General features: G+C 43.3%; 1 protein-coding gene across 3 annotated transcripts in view; it reads right to left on the reverse strand.

Moving 5' to 3' along the window:
- Positions 1 to 10,326: 10,326 nt before the first annotated feature.
- The window catches only part of TRPM8 (transient receptor potential cation channel subfamily M member 8), a 42,188-nt gene continuing 37,144 nt past the window's right edge, over positions 10,327 to 15,370 (reverse strand). For all 3 annotated transcript variants that reach the window (XM_065637647.1, XM_065637648.1, XM_065637646.1), the window contains 3 exons: positions 13,814 to 13,913; positions 12,230 to 12,263; positions 10,327 to 10,377 (listed from right to left, as the gene is read on the reverse strand). In XM_065637647.1, the coding sequence (XP_065493719.1) occupies positions 10,327 to 10,377; positions 12,230 to 12,263; positions 13,814 to 13,913 (185 nt within the window). The remainder of the gene's footprint in view (positions 10,378 to 12,229; positions 12,264 to 13,813; positions 13,914 to 15,370) is intronic.

Consider the following 15,370-nt stretch of genomic DNA (forward strand, 5'->3'; position numbering starts at 1 on the left):
AAGCTGTCATTTTCATCTGTCTCTGAGCAGTTACACAAGGTTTTAGACATTAGATACAAAGCCACTGGTGATGAGCTCAAGCTTTAAATCAGCCTATATTTTAGATAATTACTTTAGCTGGGAGCAGCAAAACCAAGAATTAGCAAAACAGGCAATTCCAGGCACTGTTTTGTCTCATGTCAGAGCCTTATCATAATCACCCCTTTCTCCAGCACTGAGAACAACACAGACTCTGCTCTCCCATATTAGACATGGCATGAGCACCTGTGTCCTCTCTGTTGAAAAGATGCAGCAAAGTGGTATGTCTTTATTAAGTAAGACTCAATTACTTGGAGCAATTAGTTTTATCAGTTCATTCAAGGGCTGTGCTTGGGCATCTGAGAAACGCTTAAATGAAACAGCCCAAAACAGACTTGTCTTGCACATCTGCTGACAGTTTTCACTGGGAATTGCTGATGGTCATGCAGGTGAATCAACTCTGACTCCAAGCACACTGCTCTCAGAAGAGCGCAATCTTACCATTAAATCCAGTCTACCTAAACTCACACTTCACAACCAACTGAATTGAAGCCCAAAGCTAGGATAAAGCCTCTCCTCTCTGACACACCCCAAACCCAGACTCTTCAGGGGACCATCCACAGCTCGTCATGTTCTCCTTACAAAAGTGAACACCAAGCAGCCTAAAACTTACTGTTCATTTTTACATTAAGTTTTCCCCACCGGGAGCACGCCTCAGCTCTGGGAAGTCTTGTTCAATAAGCAATACCATATTGGCATGAATATACTCCGGTCCCAGCTGCCATTTTCTACCTGTGCTGCCACCTCCTCCTGCCCACCCATTACTGACATAGTTATCCCCAGCAAGAAGCAAGTGTCCTGGCTGCCAGCTGAAACACAGAGCACTAATCCTGTGCAAAAGTGACAAGATACAGAGCATGGTGTGATGCAGACAGACCACAAGACTGGCCAGCTGCTCCCCACAGCTCACATCCTCCTTTTTGATAGACGCCCTGGACCACCTGGCCCCAGCGGGTGTTGGTCCTTCCTGCAACAAGGATAACTCTGCTTCTCAGTCCAGCAGTGATTACCTGCACACACGTAAAAGAAAGAACCGGTATGAAGAATCGCTGCTGAAACTCTTATGTGCATGGCATTGTAGGTTCGTAGAACAAGTCAGCTCCAGGATTGAACCACAGCAGAAAAGACCTGATCAGTGAAGCCACCGAGCACCTGCCACAGCCCTCTACATTATCTGTCAGTATAACACAAGCAAAAACCATCCAAGCCAGACATAGGCTCATGTCCTGCGGAGGGCCACAGAACAGGCTCACCGTAAACCCAGACAGCAAGTTTACAGCAAGCGGGATGACTGCTGATAAACACCTGTACCCCATGGCCCACCTGGGGACCCAGAGGAGGTCCTGGTTGATCATTGTCAGCAGGCACTTTGCTCAATCACCTCTCTTCTGAGACAGAGACTGCAGCACTACCTTAACTTCTTGCAGTTCTACTTTTTTCATCAACCCCTCTCGTACATGCACGTACATAAAGCTTAAAACCCCACCTCCTGGCACAGCACCACAAGAACAGGGATTGAATCTGGGTTCCCTATCATGCACCACAGCTTTTGCAGCCAGTCTGCAAAGCAAGGCTAACTGATCCTGACTGATTCACAGAGCTACTGCAATACCACTTCCTTCATTTACACTTGCAGCAAACCCGTGAAATCCTTGATTTGATTTCACAATAACCTCGCGAAAGTTAACCTGCAAGCATCTGTCAGCATCTTCAAGCATCATTCACCACCCTCTTCAACTCTGCTTCCAGACAAACTGAGCAACCATTTCCAAATTAATTCTTTTTCACCACCTACAGCCTCTTCCTAGGTATTTAACTATTTTGCCAAGTTTATTTAAATGCGCAGCTTGCTGTTCCAAATCATAACTTGCTGTACTGGGTCTGACTGGGATGGAGTTGGTGTTCTTCACAGCAGCCGGCACAGTACTGTGTTTCAGATTAGCAGCTAACAGAGTGTTGGGAACACATGGATGTTTCAGCTATTGCTGAGCAGCGGTTGCACAGCATCAAGGACTTCTCTGCTTTTCATCCTGACCCCCCGCAGCAAGTGGGCTGGGGGTGCAAAAGAGACTGGGGACACAGCCAGGACAGCTGACGCAAAGTGACCAAAGGGATGTCCCACGCCATCTGATACCACGCTCCACAATAAAAATGGAAGAGTTTTTCCAAAGTAGCCATTGCTCAGGGACTGACTGGGCTGGTTGTGACTGCTTCTGCATCACTCTTTCTCTTTCTTGAGGATATTTTTCTGGCTTTTGCCCTTTCCCATTCCCTCCCTCCTCCCACTGGGGACAGGGTGATCAAGTAACTGGATAAGAGCTTAGCTGCCAGCTGGGGTCATTTGGCCACACTGGCATTCATTGTAATCTACCACCACCTGCGTGATATCACCTCTGTTTCCTGAGTGGCTACATTTAGCAGAAAAAACTGATTGCAATGGCCAGCTCTAAGAAAAAACACAATTACTTTCCTGTACTGAGCACAAGAACAAATATCCTGAGGGCATTCACGCTAACAAAATGCAATCACATAGCACTGGCAGAAAGTGCAAGAATATACATTAACATGGATAAACCAACTCTAAAAGTGACATGAGCAGTGGTCCTGAAGCATTAAGTACTCCCTGATTCAACAGTCTAGTAGCGTTGGAGTTCCTCCACCTCTTGAGGGTTCAGTGCCTGGAATGGCAAAGTCATCACCAACACCAGCAGTTCTTGGCATTCAAGTATCTGTGCATCAAACCCCAGAAAGCCAAAAGACTGTAGAAAATTATAGAATGGGTAAAGATCATTGTCTTTAGATTTGTGGATTTTATACTTGATGTCTCGCTGACTATTTTAAGGGCTTGAAGCAAGCTTTTGGGATTTTTCTTGCTTTTAGGTGGAGATTCCTAAACAGCAAGGCGGCCTTTCAGGTAATATGCTGCCACGGGTCTCAAAGCAAAAGTTATCCTAAGCAGCTACTTCTATACAAGTACAGTTCCAGCAAGGCAGGAACACTTCATTTCCTCAAAGACAACGTTTGTGGGAATCACCTATCAAGTGTTCCCAATCTAAGCCCACCAGCAAATATTTAGAGACGAAGTTCTACAGTTATGCTCCAGCACAAGCACTAGGACCCCACTGGCACACAAATACAAGCCAAGTACAAACACTGAACAAACACCCTGAATGCTTAGTAGTTCAAATTCTACACTGATACCAGCCACAAAGGAAAAAATATTTCTAATATCCAAACAAAAGCTCTTAGAAACAGCAACTATTTGCTCACTATTTTGTGAGCAAAAAAGGAAAGATTCATGAAGTTTATGAATAAATTATTCATTATAAATCAGCCCTTTATTTTAGCAACTCGGTGCACTCCAGACAAATGAGGCACGCTGTAGAAACCAAGAAACACTTCACCTCTAGCAGTTCTGCTGCAGTCAATACTGTGCTTACAAAAATGTATAAGCTGTCAAATGTGTAAATGTCAAACATGCTTACAACCTCTTCCTGCATTTTTGCTCCTGCTGAAATCATCCTGTATTTATGAATCCACGATTTCACAGCAAGCAAGTTTATTGCAATCAAGGTTTAATTATGGTCCATGATTTATTTCTAAATGACATAAATCCTTTTTCACAATACCTGCATACCAGGCACCAGCCTAGGCAAGCAGAATGCTTTCAACCTCCACTTACTCATATATCCTTGCTTGAGCCAATTATTTTTTACTGTATGTCATTTTAGTGTCTCCCAGACCAAGCCCACATTGTAGATAACACACAATGTTTTTCAGCTATTTACCATCAAGAGCAAATCTACATCTTTTCAATAAAGTAAATTCTTCTTAAAAAAAAGGCATTTTATATGATCTCATTAATATTCCTTTTCACAAGAAAGATTTCCTGATAGCAGAAAGCTCATAAATCAACAGGGAGATTATTAGATTTGCATGTTTCTTAGATGACAGTTTTACAATGTTGTTATTGGAAATACATTAATACCCTACATAAAACAAATAACAGGAATGGCATAAAGCAAGAACTACTACCCACTTATATTGGGGATGCAGGAAAATAACTCAACATAAAGTTGCCTTGAGACAGTATCATACCAATGTTTAAAAGCAAATTCATAATGGAAACGGAGACAGCCAGGGGCAAAAACACATTAGCCACCTCCTTCGTAAGAAAATGCAGACGGGCTTATTTACAACAGCCAGGCACTGCTTTCGTGCCAGGATTCCTGCAGCAGAGTCCAGCAGTGCACGTGTCCCTCCTGACCACAAGGTGCAATCTGATCCATCGCCCGCTCCTCCAGAAGGCTTGAATATCACCAGTGGGCCACGATGCATCCTCCTGGCCCTGCGGTTCTCCATCCCATGCCAGGGTCCCCACCTCTGGAGACAGATGTAGGATGTTTCCACAAGAAAACAACTTGTACCACAAGATATGTAAGGCATCCCTCAGGCTGGGGAGACCTGGCAGGACAGGTATATCCTGAAAGGTATCTGAAGGAACATCTTTGTACCTAACATGTAGGCACCCATACAAGTTCAAAATCAGCTGCCACAGTTTCCAGGACAGCCCAGGCTTGACCAGTATCCCCATGTGCATAAGGAACTGCTAGGAGGGTTTGCTGGGACCCAGAGTGACAGGACTGGCTGTCTAAAGGCCAACTTGTGTACATGTAGTACCCCCTCTCCCATACCCACAACAGTATCATGTCATTCTGAAACCAGACAAACCCTCACAGCTCAACAGAGAAGAGCAAACAGCTCCTTTCAGGATGTCCAAGATGTGCTTGTTCAAGAAGATGCCCCGATTTTAAAGTCTGCTAATGCCCAGCAGCAACAGCTGCCTAAAATCATAGAATGCCCTCAGTTGGAAAGGAACCACAAGGATCATCAAGTCCAACTCCTGTCCCTGCATATGACAGCCCTCCAGTTCACACCATGTGTCTGAGAGTGTTGGCCAATTGCTCCTTGAACCCTGTTCAGGCTTGGGGCTGTGACACCTCCCTGGGGAGCCCGTTCCAGTGCTCCAGCACCCTCTGGTTGAGGAACCTTCTCTTAATGTCCAATCTAAACCTGTAGACCACTATGACGTCTCCTCTCAGTCTCCTCTTCTCCAAGTTGAACAAACCAATGCCTACCTCATTCTCACCAAGATGCACAGAAAGGGCCAGTTAGCAAGAAGCTTTGGGAGCCAAACCTTTCAACCCTTCCCTGCGGCCAGGGACACATCAAGATCAGATGGTGCCATACAGAGAAGGACTTTCCAAAGTGCATGGCCCGTTAGCTCAGTTCTGTGCCAGCTCTGGGCCAGAGCAGCTTCCACCAAGACACTGCAACTAACTCCATCTGTCTGCAACCATCTCCATCTGCACAGAAGCACCATCACAGGCCTAGAGAGATGAGGCACTAGACTATCATGACACGAAATACATGCATCCCAAGCTTATATTAGTGTATAAAGGAAATAAAAGGCAGGATAGATCCATCTCCTCCTGGGACACAGCAACAAAAATCAGGTAAATGCATATTGCCGTGGATTAAAAAAGCCTAAACTCACAAGATGTGTGTGTGGGCAGGTGGGCAAAGGCCATTTAATTCACAGCTCTCACTGCTGCACTGAACTGACCACGTCCCAGGAGCTGGCCAGCCACCACGACAGTGTATTTTGTGTTGAATAATTCACTGAGAGCAAAGAAGTCATTTCACCCAGCAAGATTTCTTCTGTGGTGACAGGGATTGTGTGCTCCCCTTGGTCTGGGGCTCTCAGCTGGAGAGAGACCTCAGCTGAAAGGTGGGTGTCAGACCCTGCTGGCAGGTGCTTGGGATGGACCGTGTTCAGAGTTGGGCTGTGCAGCTGCAGGGAAAACCCCACCTGCTTTTCACAGCAACAACTGCAAAAAGCCTTCTCCCTTCCCCTGCCCCTATTGAAAGCCAATGGGCCAGGAGGAGTGGAAGAACCATCATGAGATCCAAGAGATACATCTATACCTAACCCACTGGAAACTTTTCGGGAAGCACTTCCCTTGGGAAAACAGCCCCTTTCCTCCAAAGGCATTTACCCAAAAGTAGTTTGCTTGGGGAAAACAAACACACACTTAAACCCTGGCAAGAGTGAATTACTCATGGTCCTTTCAGAACAGGCATTTGAGCTCTTCTCCAAGTGTGTTTCCAGGTGTAGGTCCAGACTTAAAGCCCCAGGCCCTCTGCAAATACAAGCTGCTGTTTTCTTCACAGCTCTGAACTCCTACCTTCAGTCAAGAGAGAAAAAACAGTCCCAGGTCACTCTCAGCAAGGCTGCTCCCCAGCCACACAGACCCCAGCCTGTACTGGGCTCTTTGGTTATGTCATTCCAGGTACAGGATTTTGCACTTGTCTTTGTTGAAGTTCGTACTGTTCTTGCTAGCCCTGCTCTTCCAGCCTGCCCAGGCTCTCTCTTCTGACATGTTCACTTCACCATCCAGTTTGGTGGCATCAGCAGATACATCATCAATGACATAGGAAGAAATAACTTCTAGAACAGAAATTTGTCTCAATAAGTTATGATTCAAGCTGCCACAGAAGTCAATGAAAGTCTGAGTCCTTTATAAACTTTTTAATGGGAAAACACATATTTCCACACGCTGTATCCCCCAGGATTCTGTAAAAGCATGGCATACAGCTAAGTTATGTCATGTGAAGCAGCAAAAAAAGAGCAGTGACCCTTCTGATAAGCCCTCACAGTTTTCCTTGTAAAACTATTCAATTTTCAGCTACAAAAACAAGAGCAGCAGCACCTCTAGTAAATGATGCATGCATGTGCTGGCCTCCTCAGTCAGTAAGCTACACCTCAATCAGCTGCACCCTAAAGTACAAACATTCCCCACGAACAACAGCACTTCATATCCCTGTACTGCAGCAAACACCAAAACGCACAGAATGGTCTTGTTGTCTTCATCTCGGACCAAAAACTTTTTCACAGCAGACATGGATTGGAACATGCTCTTGTGCACACAGGCAGGCCCACACACCAGCTTTGGTTTGTAGCCAGGCAGCAGATGGCGGTATTTGCACTGGGCAAGGTGATTCACCTGGGGAGTGTTGTGCTTCAGCAGAAATTCCCTCTCCACCTACCTAACTACTCACCTGGGGACCTCATGTGGCACCCCATTTATTCTGCCTGGCAGCTCTCAGACTGGCTGCAAGTCATAATAAAGTGTATGGATTTGACAGCCATTGCCAGCAAAAGGAAACAATACCTAGACCTTCAAAAATCAAACATCTTGGAAACTTTTTCCTAGACACTGGGGATGAAGATGTATACAATGCTTTGCAAGATAAATAAATGCCATTTGTAGTGCTTTCTCTTCAGCTGGTAATGCATCCAGTTATATCACACAAATTGCCACAAAATTCAGCTGCTATTTGGGACAGAAAGCAGAAAAGAGCAACAACCTCACCGTAGCAAGCATCACAATATTGAAAGCTGACCAACAATCTCTTCATTTCAAAATGCAAACATCTGCAAACAGATGTTTGAGAAAGTTAAACAAATTGCAGTGTTCCAAGTATACAAATTACCACTAAAGAAACAAGCAAGGACTGCACACAAGGCCTTTGGAAACACTTTCTGGATGAATTAAGTCTCTCCCATGTGGGGCTGTAACAGCTGAAGCATCTGCATTGCTGCACAGTTCCAGGTAGGGTGGGAAGAAGTCCGCACTGTCCATGTAGAGCCCGAGATGTGGGTGCATGGTAGGACCAAAGGCTATCCTTCTTCCTGGGGATGATGCTGCAATACATCGCATTCTGGCACACCAACATTACAGACCTCAGCAGGCCTGACAGACAGACCATGCAAGTAATAAGCTAGATCTGGCTACTACACGAAGGAGAGGGAAGAGAGATTGATTTATTAAGACAAGCAATTAGTGGCTAAAGGAAACTCATGAACAGGTCCCTTTGAGTGAAATTGAAAAGCAAAGTGATTTTGGCAGCAGCAGCAGAACTCCTGGAATTAAGAGTGCTATTTAACAGCAAATGACAAGTACTAATCGCTGCCATTGAACATCAGGGGAGATGAGGAAAAAGGAGAGCGTGGGTAATGTGGGAGTCCTGCCAGGAGATAAACAGTCATCTTAATGCTTTACCATCATCTTGCAACAAGGAAAAAGAGCTGTTTTATTTAAAAAAAAAAAATCCTGGAAATTCCTGCTGAGACACTGAGACTCTTGTGGATCAGTTATCATGTGCTTGGTGGTTACTGCCAGCTCAGAGAAATTATTCTTGATGAATCAGTACCTGTGTGAGCAAAAGAAAAAAATTTAGAGTAGAGATCCCAGCCCACCTCAACATTTTGCTTTCATCCTCATGACATCAGCTCAGCAAACTGGATGTCTCGTGCAACACTTGGGACCAAGGAACTCTTTGCAGCACCCGTGCAGAACACAGTGTCTTAGCAGAGTAGCAGAGATACTCATCAGGAAGCAAAAGCAAAAGAAACACCTGCATGCAAAGTACCTGGAATGGCCAGTCGAGCATCTCCTATTGAAGAAGGTCAGCAGAAATACAAGTACTCCCTTTCAGATGAAGCAGCACAATATACACATCTGCTTCCTGTGAGACACTAACCTCTCTATTCACACCAGGACGTTAGTAGCGTGGACTGCCAAGGCTCAGCTTCAGAATCAGGACAGCTCACATGCAAACCAGTTTGATCACAACTGAGATGCCATCTAGATAGTTTACCAGGCGTAAACTGGAAAGGGACTCCATCCTTTCAAGACACTGATTATATATACAAGAGGTCGTTTCCATGAGCTCCATCATATACATGTATCTTCCTTCCCAGGTTAGCTAACTAATTCATTCACTCCTTTTTTTTTTTGTTAAGACTTTCAGTTCCTCTTGTCACAGTTCCAAACACTCTCCAGCCACTCCATCTTCCTCGAAGGTTAATACTAACACTGGATGTTGTACCCTACAGAGGATTCACTGTACTACAAGCAGCAGGAAGACTCACAAATCTCAGAGACAACAAAACACCAGCTATTTAAATATTTCATTTCAGACACTTTTCTGCAGAGCTGCTGCCTCATCAGATTTTCCAGTATTTCGTGCCTGTGTAGCCAGTAATTCCCAGGTAACTGTAAAATTTGCATCTGTTCTTATTGAACTGCAACCTATTTTTCAGCCAAACGGCAGCTACCTTTGATCTGAGCCAGCACTGTTTTGAGCAAGGTTGGACTAGATGGCCTGCAGAGTTCCATTATTCTCCAGCACTAGGTGACCTGGAGTTTACTGCATCCAAGAAAAAACCCCAGTAACTGGCGAGCCCTGTAGATTTTACTAGGTGGCTGCGAGTCATTCGTAACTACACTAAACTTCAGGTCAAGTGAATATGAAGCTATCTGTGCAAAATCGTGAGAAAGTTGATTCAGGAATGTTTGATACACAAATGAGTTGTCTCGCAGAGAATTTCTCTATGGGAGAAGGAGCCAGGCTGTAACATTCAGGCTGATCAACTCATTCCAGATTATCCTTGTCAACAGCTGCACTTCTTAACCTGCTGTTTTTAATGAAGACAGGAGTTCTGTGTCCACCAATATTATGCCTGGCTTTCACATCCCACCTGAACCTGTGGCTCCAATCCAGTTTTTCCACAGAACTTGATGAAGAAGGAAAATGAAGCTCATGACTAAACACTGAGCTGCAGTTCTGGAGCCTTCAGGTAAACGCTTCACTCTGCGCATTATCATACAGGACACAGGAAGGCCATAGCAATCCACCATAATGCCCTATTTTGACAACAGAAAAATAAATCTTATTCCTACCCACAATTCTTTCTTTTCTATTTGGTTTTTACGTTATTCAGAGTTAAAATGAACCAACTGTAAAGGATCCAGCACAGCAGCTCCTAATTTTCTAGGGGGCCTCCAGCACAAAGACAACAAAAATAACCTTGGGTTATTCGCAGTTTTTCAAAGGCAAAGGAGCAAACCAAGATATTTTAAGCCATGCCTAAAATTGTTAGAAACATCAGATGGAAAATTCTACATTTCAGAAAACAAAAGAAATGAGGAATGTAATTTAGCTCTTCTTTCTTTTCCAATATAAGACAACACCAAAAGAAGCATCAATAGTTAATACTAACTTTGCTTCCAGAGGTATATCGAGTTAAGATCACAAATTCTGATAACTTATTCAAGTCAGAAAATGGATTTAAATAGAGCTTACCCTGCTCAGCTAGCTGCTCTTGGATTTCAGCTGCATTCATTTGATTTTGCTGGAAATCTCTTTCAGAAGGCCTTTCAAATCAGAGAGCTTAAAAATAAAAAATAAATTAAAAAAAACCCAGCTTTGTTTATGCAAAGTCAATCTAATTTCAACAGATGATCATAGCTTAGAATGAAGGGAAAAGAATAAAACAAGCAAGCAGTAGTAAATACTTTAAAATACCCTATAAAATACTATACAACATCAGCAACAACAGGCATTAAATCCCTTATCTGAACTCCTGCCTCCCTGGTTACCCTGTGGACACCAGCCACTACTTTGAAAGCAATAACTGACTGGTTTTTGTATCCAGTAGTCACACTGCAGTGGCAAATGAAGCAGCGTTAACATTGCTTTTCACAGGAAAGAAATGCTATTATGAGTAACAAGTAATTGCCTCTCCAAATACTATATCAAATGCAATAGTGCTTGAAAGGACACTCCCGATTACAGTTCGTTAATGCAATTAATGCATTGAGCCCTACTGCATGTGTATTTCACCTAGTTAACAAGCAGATATCACGGCAGCTACAAGTTCCCATCTATACTCCATCTCCTCATGCTCCTTCAAAGCAAAGACTGCAGATCAGTCGAGTTTTGTGGAGTGTTCATCCTGACACACCGCTGCCTTCAAACCCTCCCTGTGCCCTAACTGAAGTCCACTATTCCTTGGGACATCCTTATTAAGTTTAAAGAAAAGTTTACTCCATGATCAGGGCTCACACCTAGGACTTGGGTACATCCTTAGACTTGTTTTTAGGACAAGTGAAAGCCCACGAGATACCCCTGGGGCATTGCTCTTCTAAGCACTGGCCTCAGTACATTTCTGCCACCAAAGCTGACGGTATAAATACACAAAACAGCCTGCTGTAAGGTATTCCCTCACAGAACAAGAGGTACAATTTGGGTCTTAGTTTTCAGTAGAGAATTAAAGCTACCGTATTTACTTTCAGTTTCAAAAGAAGCATCACTAGACACATACTTGGGCACTCACCATTTCCATTTCGGTATTGAAAACAAGCTATTATTTTGCAATCTAAACTATAAATACTACTTTTGATTGCTGTCAAATAGGTATATATGGGCCTTTTCACCCTTGGACTTCCGAAAAGTCTGTTCTTCATACCAAAGCAACTTCCTACTTCAAAGCAAAATACATAATTCAATCAAGCCTCAAAAAATAGCCATCGCAAAGGTCTTTTCGGTATCAGTCATAAAAAGTATACTTGTATGACTATTCTGATAACCATATGCTCTCTAGTAGCTTGCTAGCTTTATATTGCTTTGACACAGGATGTTTCTGTGACTCAGATGAGAACCGGTGATTTCAATCATAATTAAAGGTCTTCCCACCCTGCACTATGCACGGAGCACCCTTTGTTAACCCAGCAGGTGTTGCCTGGGCTATATGAAGCACCATCAGGCTTGTCACAATATAGCTGAACTGCCACTTAATTTTATATGCAGAGGTTAAACAACAAAAAAAAAAGTAGGATTAACTACCTCATGCCTTCAGCACTAGAAGCTAAACTCAGAGCATACCCTTCTCAAGCATGTTCTAAGTGTGCAATGCCCCTTCTTCCCATCAGTGTTTCATTGGCCTGTTACACATAATATTGCAGTTTTATATGACAAGTTATTTTTGCTTTTATTCCATCCAGTAAAAAATACTGAGAAACACTTCAATGCTAAGCAACTTTCTACTTCATTTTCCAGCACAATATAAAGCTACATATAGAATTAAAGGTGCAAAAGAGCACATTAAAAAAGCCCAATTAAAATGGGATCTTGGTGACAGCAACAAAGACTGCACATGACCCCGTGATGCTTTTTTTCCTGTGGACCTCTACCTGCTTTACCAGATAGCAGCACATCCCCCAGAGCGGTCAAACACAAGTACCTTTGCATCCAGTTGTCTAAATCGATGCACCATCCTGAAAACAGAAAGAGGACACAGAAGAACGAGCTGAGTGCAGGTATTAGAAAAAGCATTGGCTAACTTCCCTCCCTTCTTTGCAAAACTGCTTTGCAGAAGTTTATCCGGAGCTAAGAGATCTGGTCCTCATCTTTGGCCAAACACTAGGGCTAATGCAGTTAGAGTGTGAAGTTGCCAGAGGACTGGCCCTCTGCGTGTAGCCAGATCGTCTGCAGACACCCCTGCTTGGGAACACCAACGTTTCATCCTCCCAAGAAGGCAGGGCTGCATGTCGTTTGGCACTTTTATTATTACTATTATATGAACTAACATACGAATTACCAGTAGTGCTGTGCTATTCTATTTTCCTTGTCAAGGCACTTCTGCTTTCAGGATAAAAGCTTTTTTTTAAAATGTTTTGTTTGTTTGGCTTCTTGTCCAACACTGAGTCCCTCCAGGTAGTCTTAACATAACCACTAACTTGTGGACAGCAATGTGCACAGTGGGAGCAGAGGGGCATGGAAGTCTGGTCTTTCCTGCCCATTCTTATCAGCTCTTCCTTTTGATTTAGGGAAATACTCAAGCTGCGGAAAGCTAGCTACAGAATTAAGCCATCACACAGCAGGTTACCGTTGCTGCTTTTAAGCTTTCTTTATATTTCTCTTCTTATGCTATTACTATGTAAACACTGAGACAGATCCCTAAGACAAATTATCTTGAGCTGGCAGTCAAAGAAGAGCAGTATAAGTCAAACTCCAAATACCATCATTCCAAATAGCATCTTACCCTCCCCCAAAGGTCTTTCCTACTTGGACTAGTAAGTACAGACCTCCATACAGACCGATGCTGAGGGAATACTTGATAATCCAGGTTTAACACCAAATATTCTCTACTAACTATACAATCATAGAATCATTTAGGAGGGGAAAAGCCTTTAAGATCACAGAGTCCAACCATGAATCTAGCACTGCCAAGTCCACCACTAAGCCACATCCCTAAGCATGTCTGCATGTCTTAAATACCTCCACCAAACACCACCAGGGATGGTGACTCAATCACTTTGCTGGGCAGCCTGTTCCAATGCCTGACAACTTTTCCTGGGAAGAATTTTTTCCTAATATCCAATCTAAACCTCTAATGTTGCAAAACTAGTCAGCTATAGCATCGCTTTCACGACGAGATCTCAAAACAAGATAGGAAGACAACGTTTTCTCCTCTGGTGGAAAAATAGAAAGATTCAAGTATGGCAAAGTACAATCATTTGAGAAATACTGTGACAGGCATTTGGAACAAGTGTGTTTAATATATCTACCCAGCTGTGTGCATAATATACCATTACAACATTGCAATATTGTCATCAGCATTTTATTAGCCCAATCAACTACTTCTGAAGACAGTCTGCAACTGCTGACAAAGAAGCCACCTTTTTACTCAAAAAATAAAAGGCATGTTTATGCTGAGTTTGTTTATCTACTCACTAGTTTGTAAACACTTAAGAGCTGCTGAAAACTTGGCTAAAAATATCCAACAAAAAGTTACTAGAGCAAAGACAAAGAAGGGCAGACGTACTCTTCTGATGAATCGTTTGCTTTGGTATTGACTTTAACAAGGTAATTTTCCTTCATGACAGCTTCCCATGCCAGAATTTCATTGTCCTCATTTTTTGAGCCTGGAAAATATGTGTGAAGACAACCAACAACACTAGATTCAGTGAATGTGTCTTTCCAATGCTAAGATACAGAAAGAGTAGATTAGTGCTTGCATTCAGAGGTTAATGATTCCCTTTGCTGCAACCAGAGCACTTGCAGTCCCACTTTTCACCTGTGGCACTACTCTGACAAACATGGCATTAATGCATTTTACTGTGTGCTCCTGGCAACCAGAGTTGGTTAAAAAAACCAAAATATTAACAAAAAAACCCCCAACAAGCTCCAAAAGTCTTTCTGGAATGTTTTGAGTCTTGGTTAATGTGCTTTGTGAAATGGCAGCCACTTTGACAGGTTAGGACATTGCAGAGAGCTCCTACCTGGGTTTGAGCTTTCCTTTTATTTCTACATCATCCCATTTTGGATCATTAAGAGTAACATGTGTTAAGAACCACGTTGTACGACTCATCACTAAAAGATTTCAAAACGACGAAGCATTGTTTTCTCTAAACAGCATCTCCTGTTGATGCTGTAAATTCAAGAGTGACACAGAGCAAATGACTCGGAGGCAAAGTCCTCCAAGACAACACTTCTGCATTTTTTCCTATTCCAACAGGACATCATAAACCACATGGATTTTAATTTTAAAAGAGAGTTAGCCAAGACAAAAGCAGCCCACAGCTGGCAAATGACTGAAGTCCCATTTCGTCCACCCAGTGCTCCTCTGACCTCCCAGAGCCTCAGTTGTTCTCCCAGATACCATCAGGCATTTAAGCACCCACATCCCAACCATTTCTATGAGTTAAGTGGGGAAGCCAGGATTTTGCAAAGGTCAACACATTAGTGTGCTTTCCCCGTGCAGTTCTCAGTTCCTGTCACCAGCTCAACCACGATGATATTCCGGCTCTAATGAATTCTTTCATTTGCTTTTAGAACTGCAACATCAACTGTGCATCGCTTGGGCAGAAATATCTGCAGTTAAACAACCTCCCCAGCAAGGAAATCAAACAGCCATTTGGACAGCTAGGATGATTTAGTCAGCGGTAGGGAATTTTATACCCCAAAGCAGGCATCTTTTTCCTGAACTAATAACAACTCCAACCTGTGCTGCAGGGCAACAGTCAGGTTGCTGATGGATGGGAATAAATCTGTCAATTAACTCAATTTATCCTCTCTCATCTGCTTCTGGATGGCACTTAAAAAAAAAAAGAAAAGAAAAGAAAAAACACGCCCCACTTCTTTGGTGGAAAAAGCTTGTTAAAACAATTCACACCTGTGCCCTCTGACAGAGTAAATAAGGTGGAAATAGGTAGAGGACTGACTGAGCCACTCCTGCATTTTTGAGGCAGGTTGCCTACCTGACCATGCCCAGAGGGCCTGGAGACTGTGCTGTCTTTCAGTCACTCACCAGAACAACCTCTGAAGACAACTGTGCTCTGCTGGGTTGCCCTAGCATCTACTAGCTGTATTAGCTGGGAGA

The sequence above is a fragment of the Caloenas nicobarica genome, chromosome 6 (genome assembly GCF_036013445.1).
Source record: "Caloenas nicobarica isolate bCalNic1 chromosome 6, bCalNic1.hap1, whole genome shotgun sequence".
Taxonomy (NCBI): Eukaryota; Metazoa; Chordata; class Aves; order Columbiformes; family Columbidae; genus Caloenas; species Caloenas nicobarica.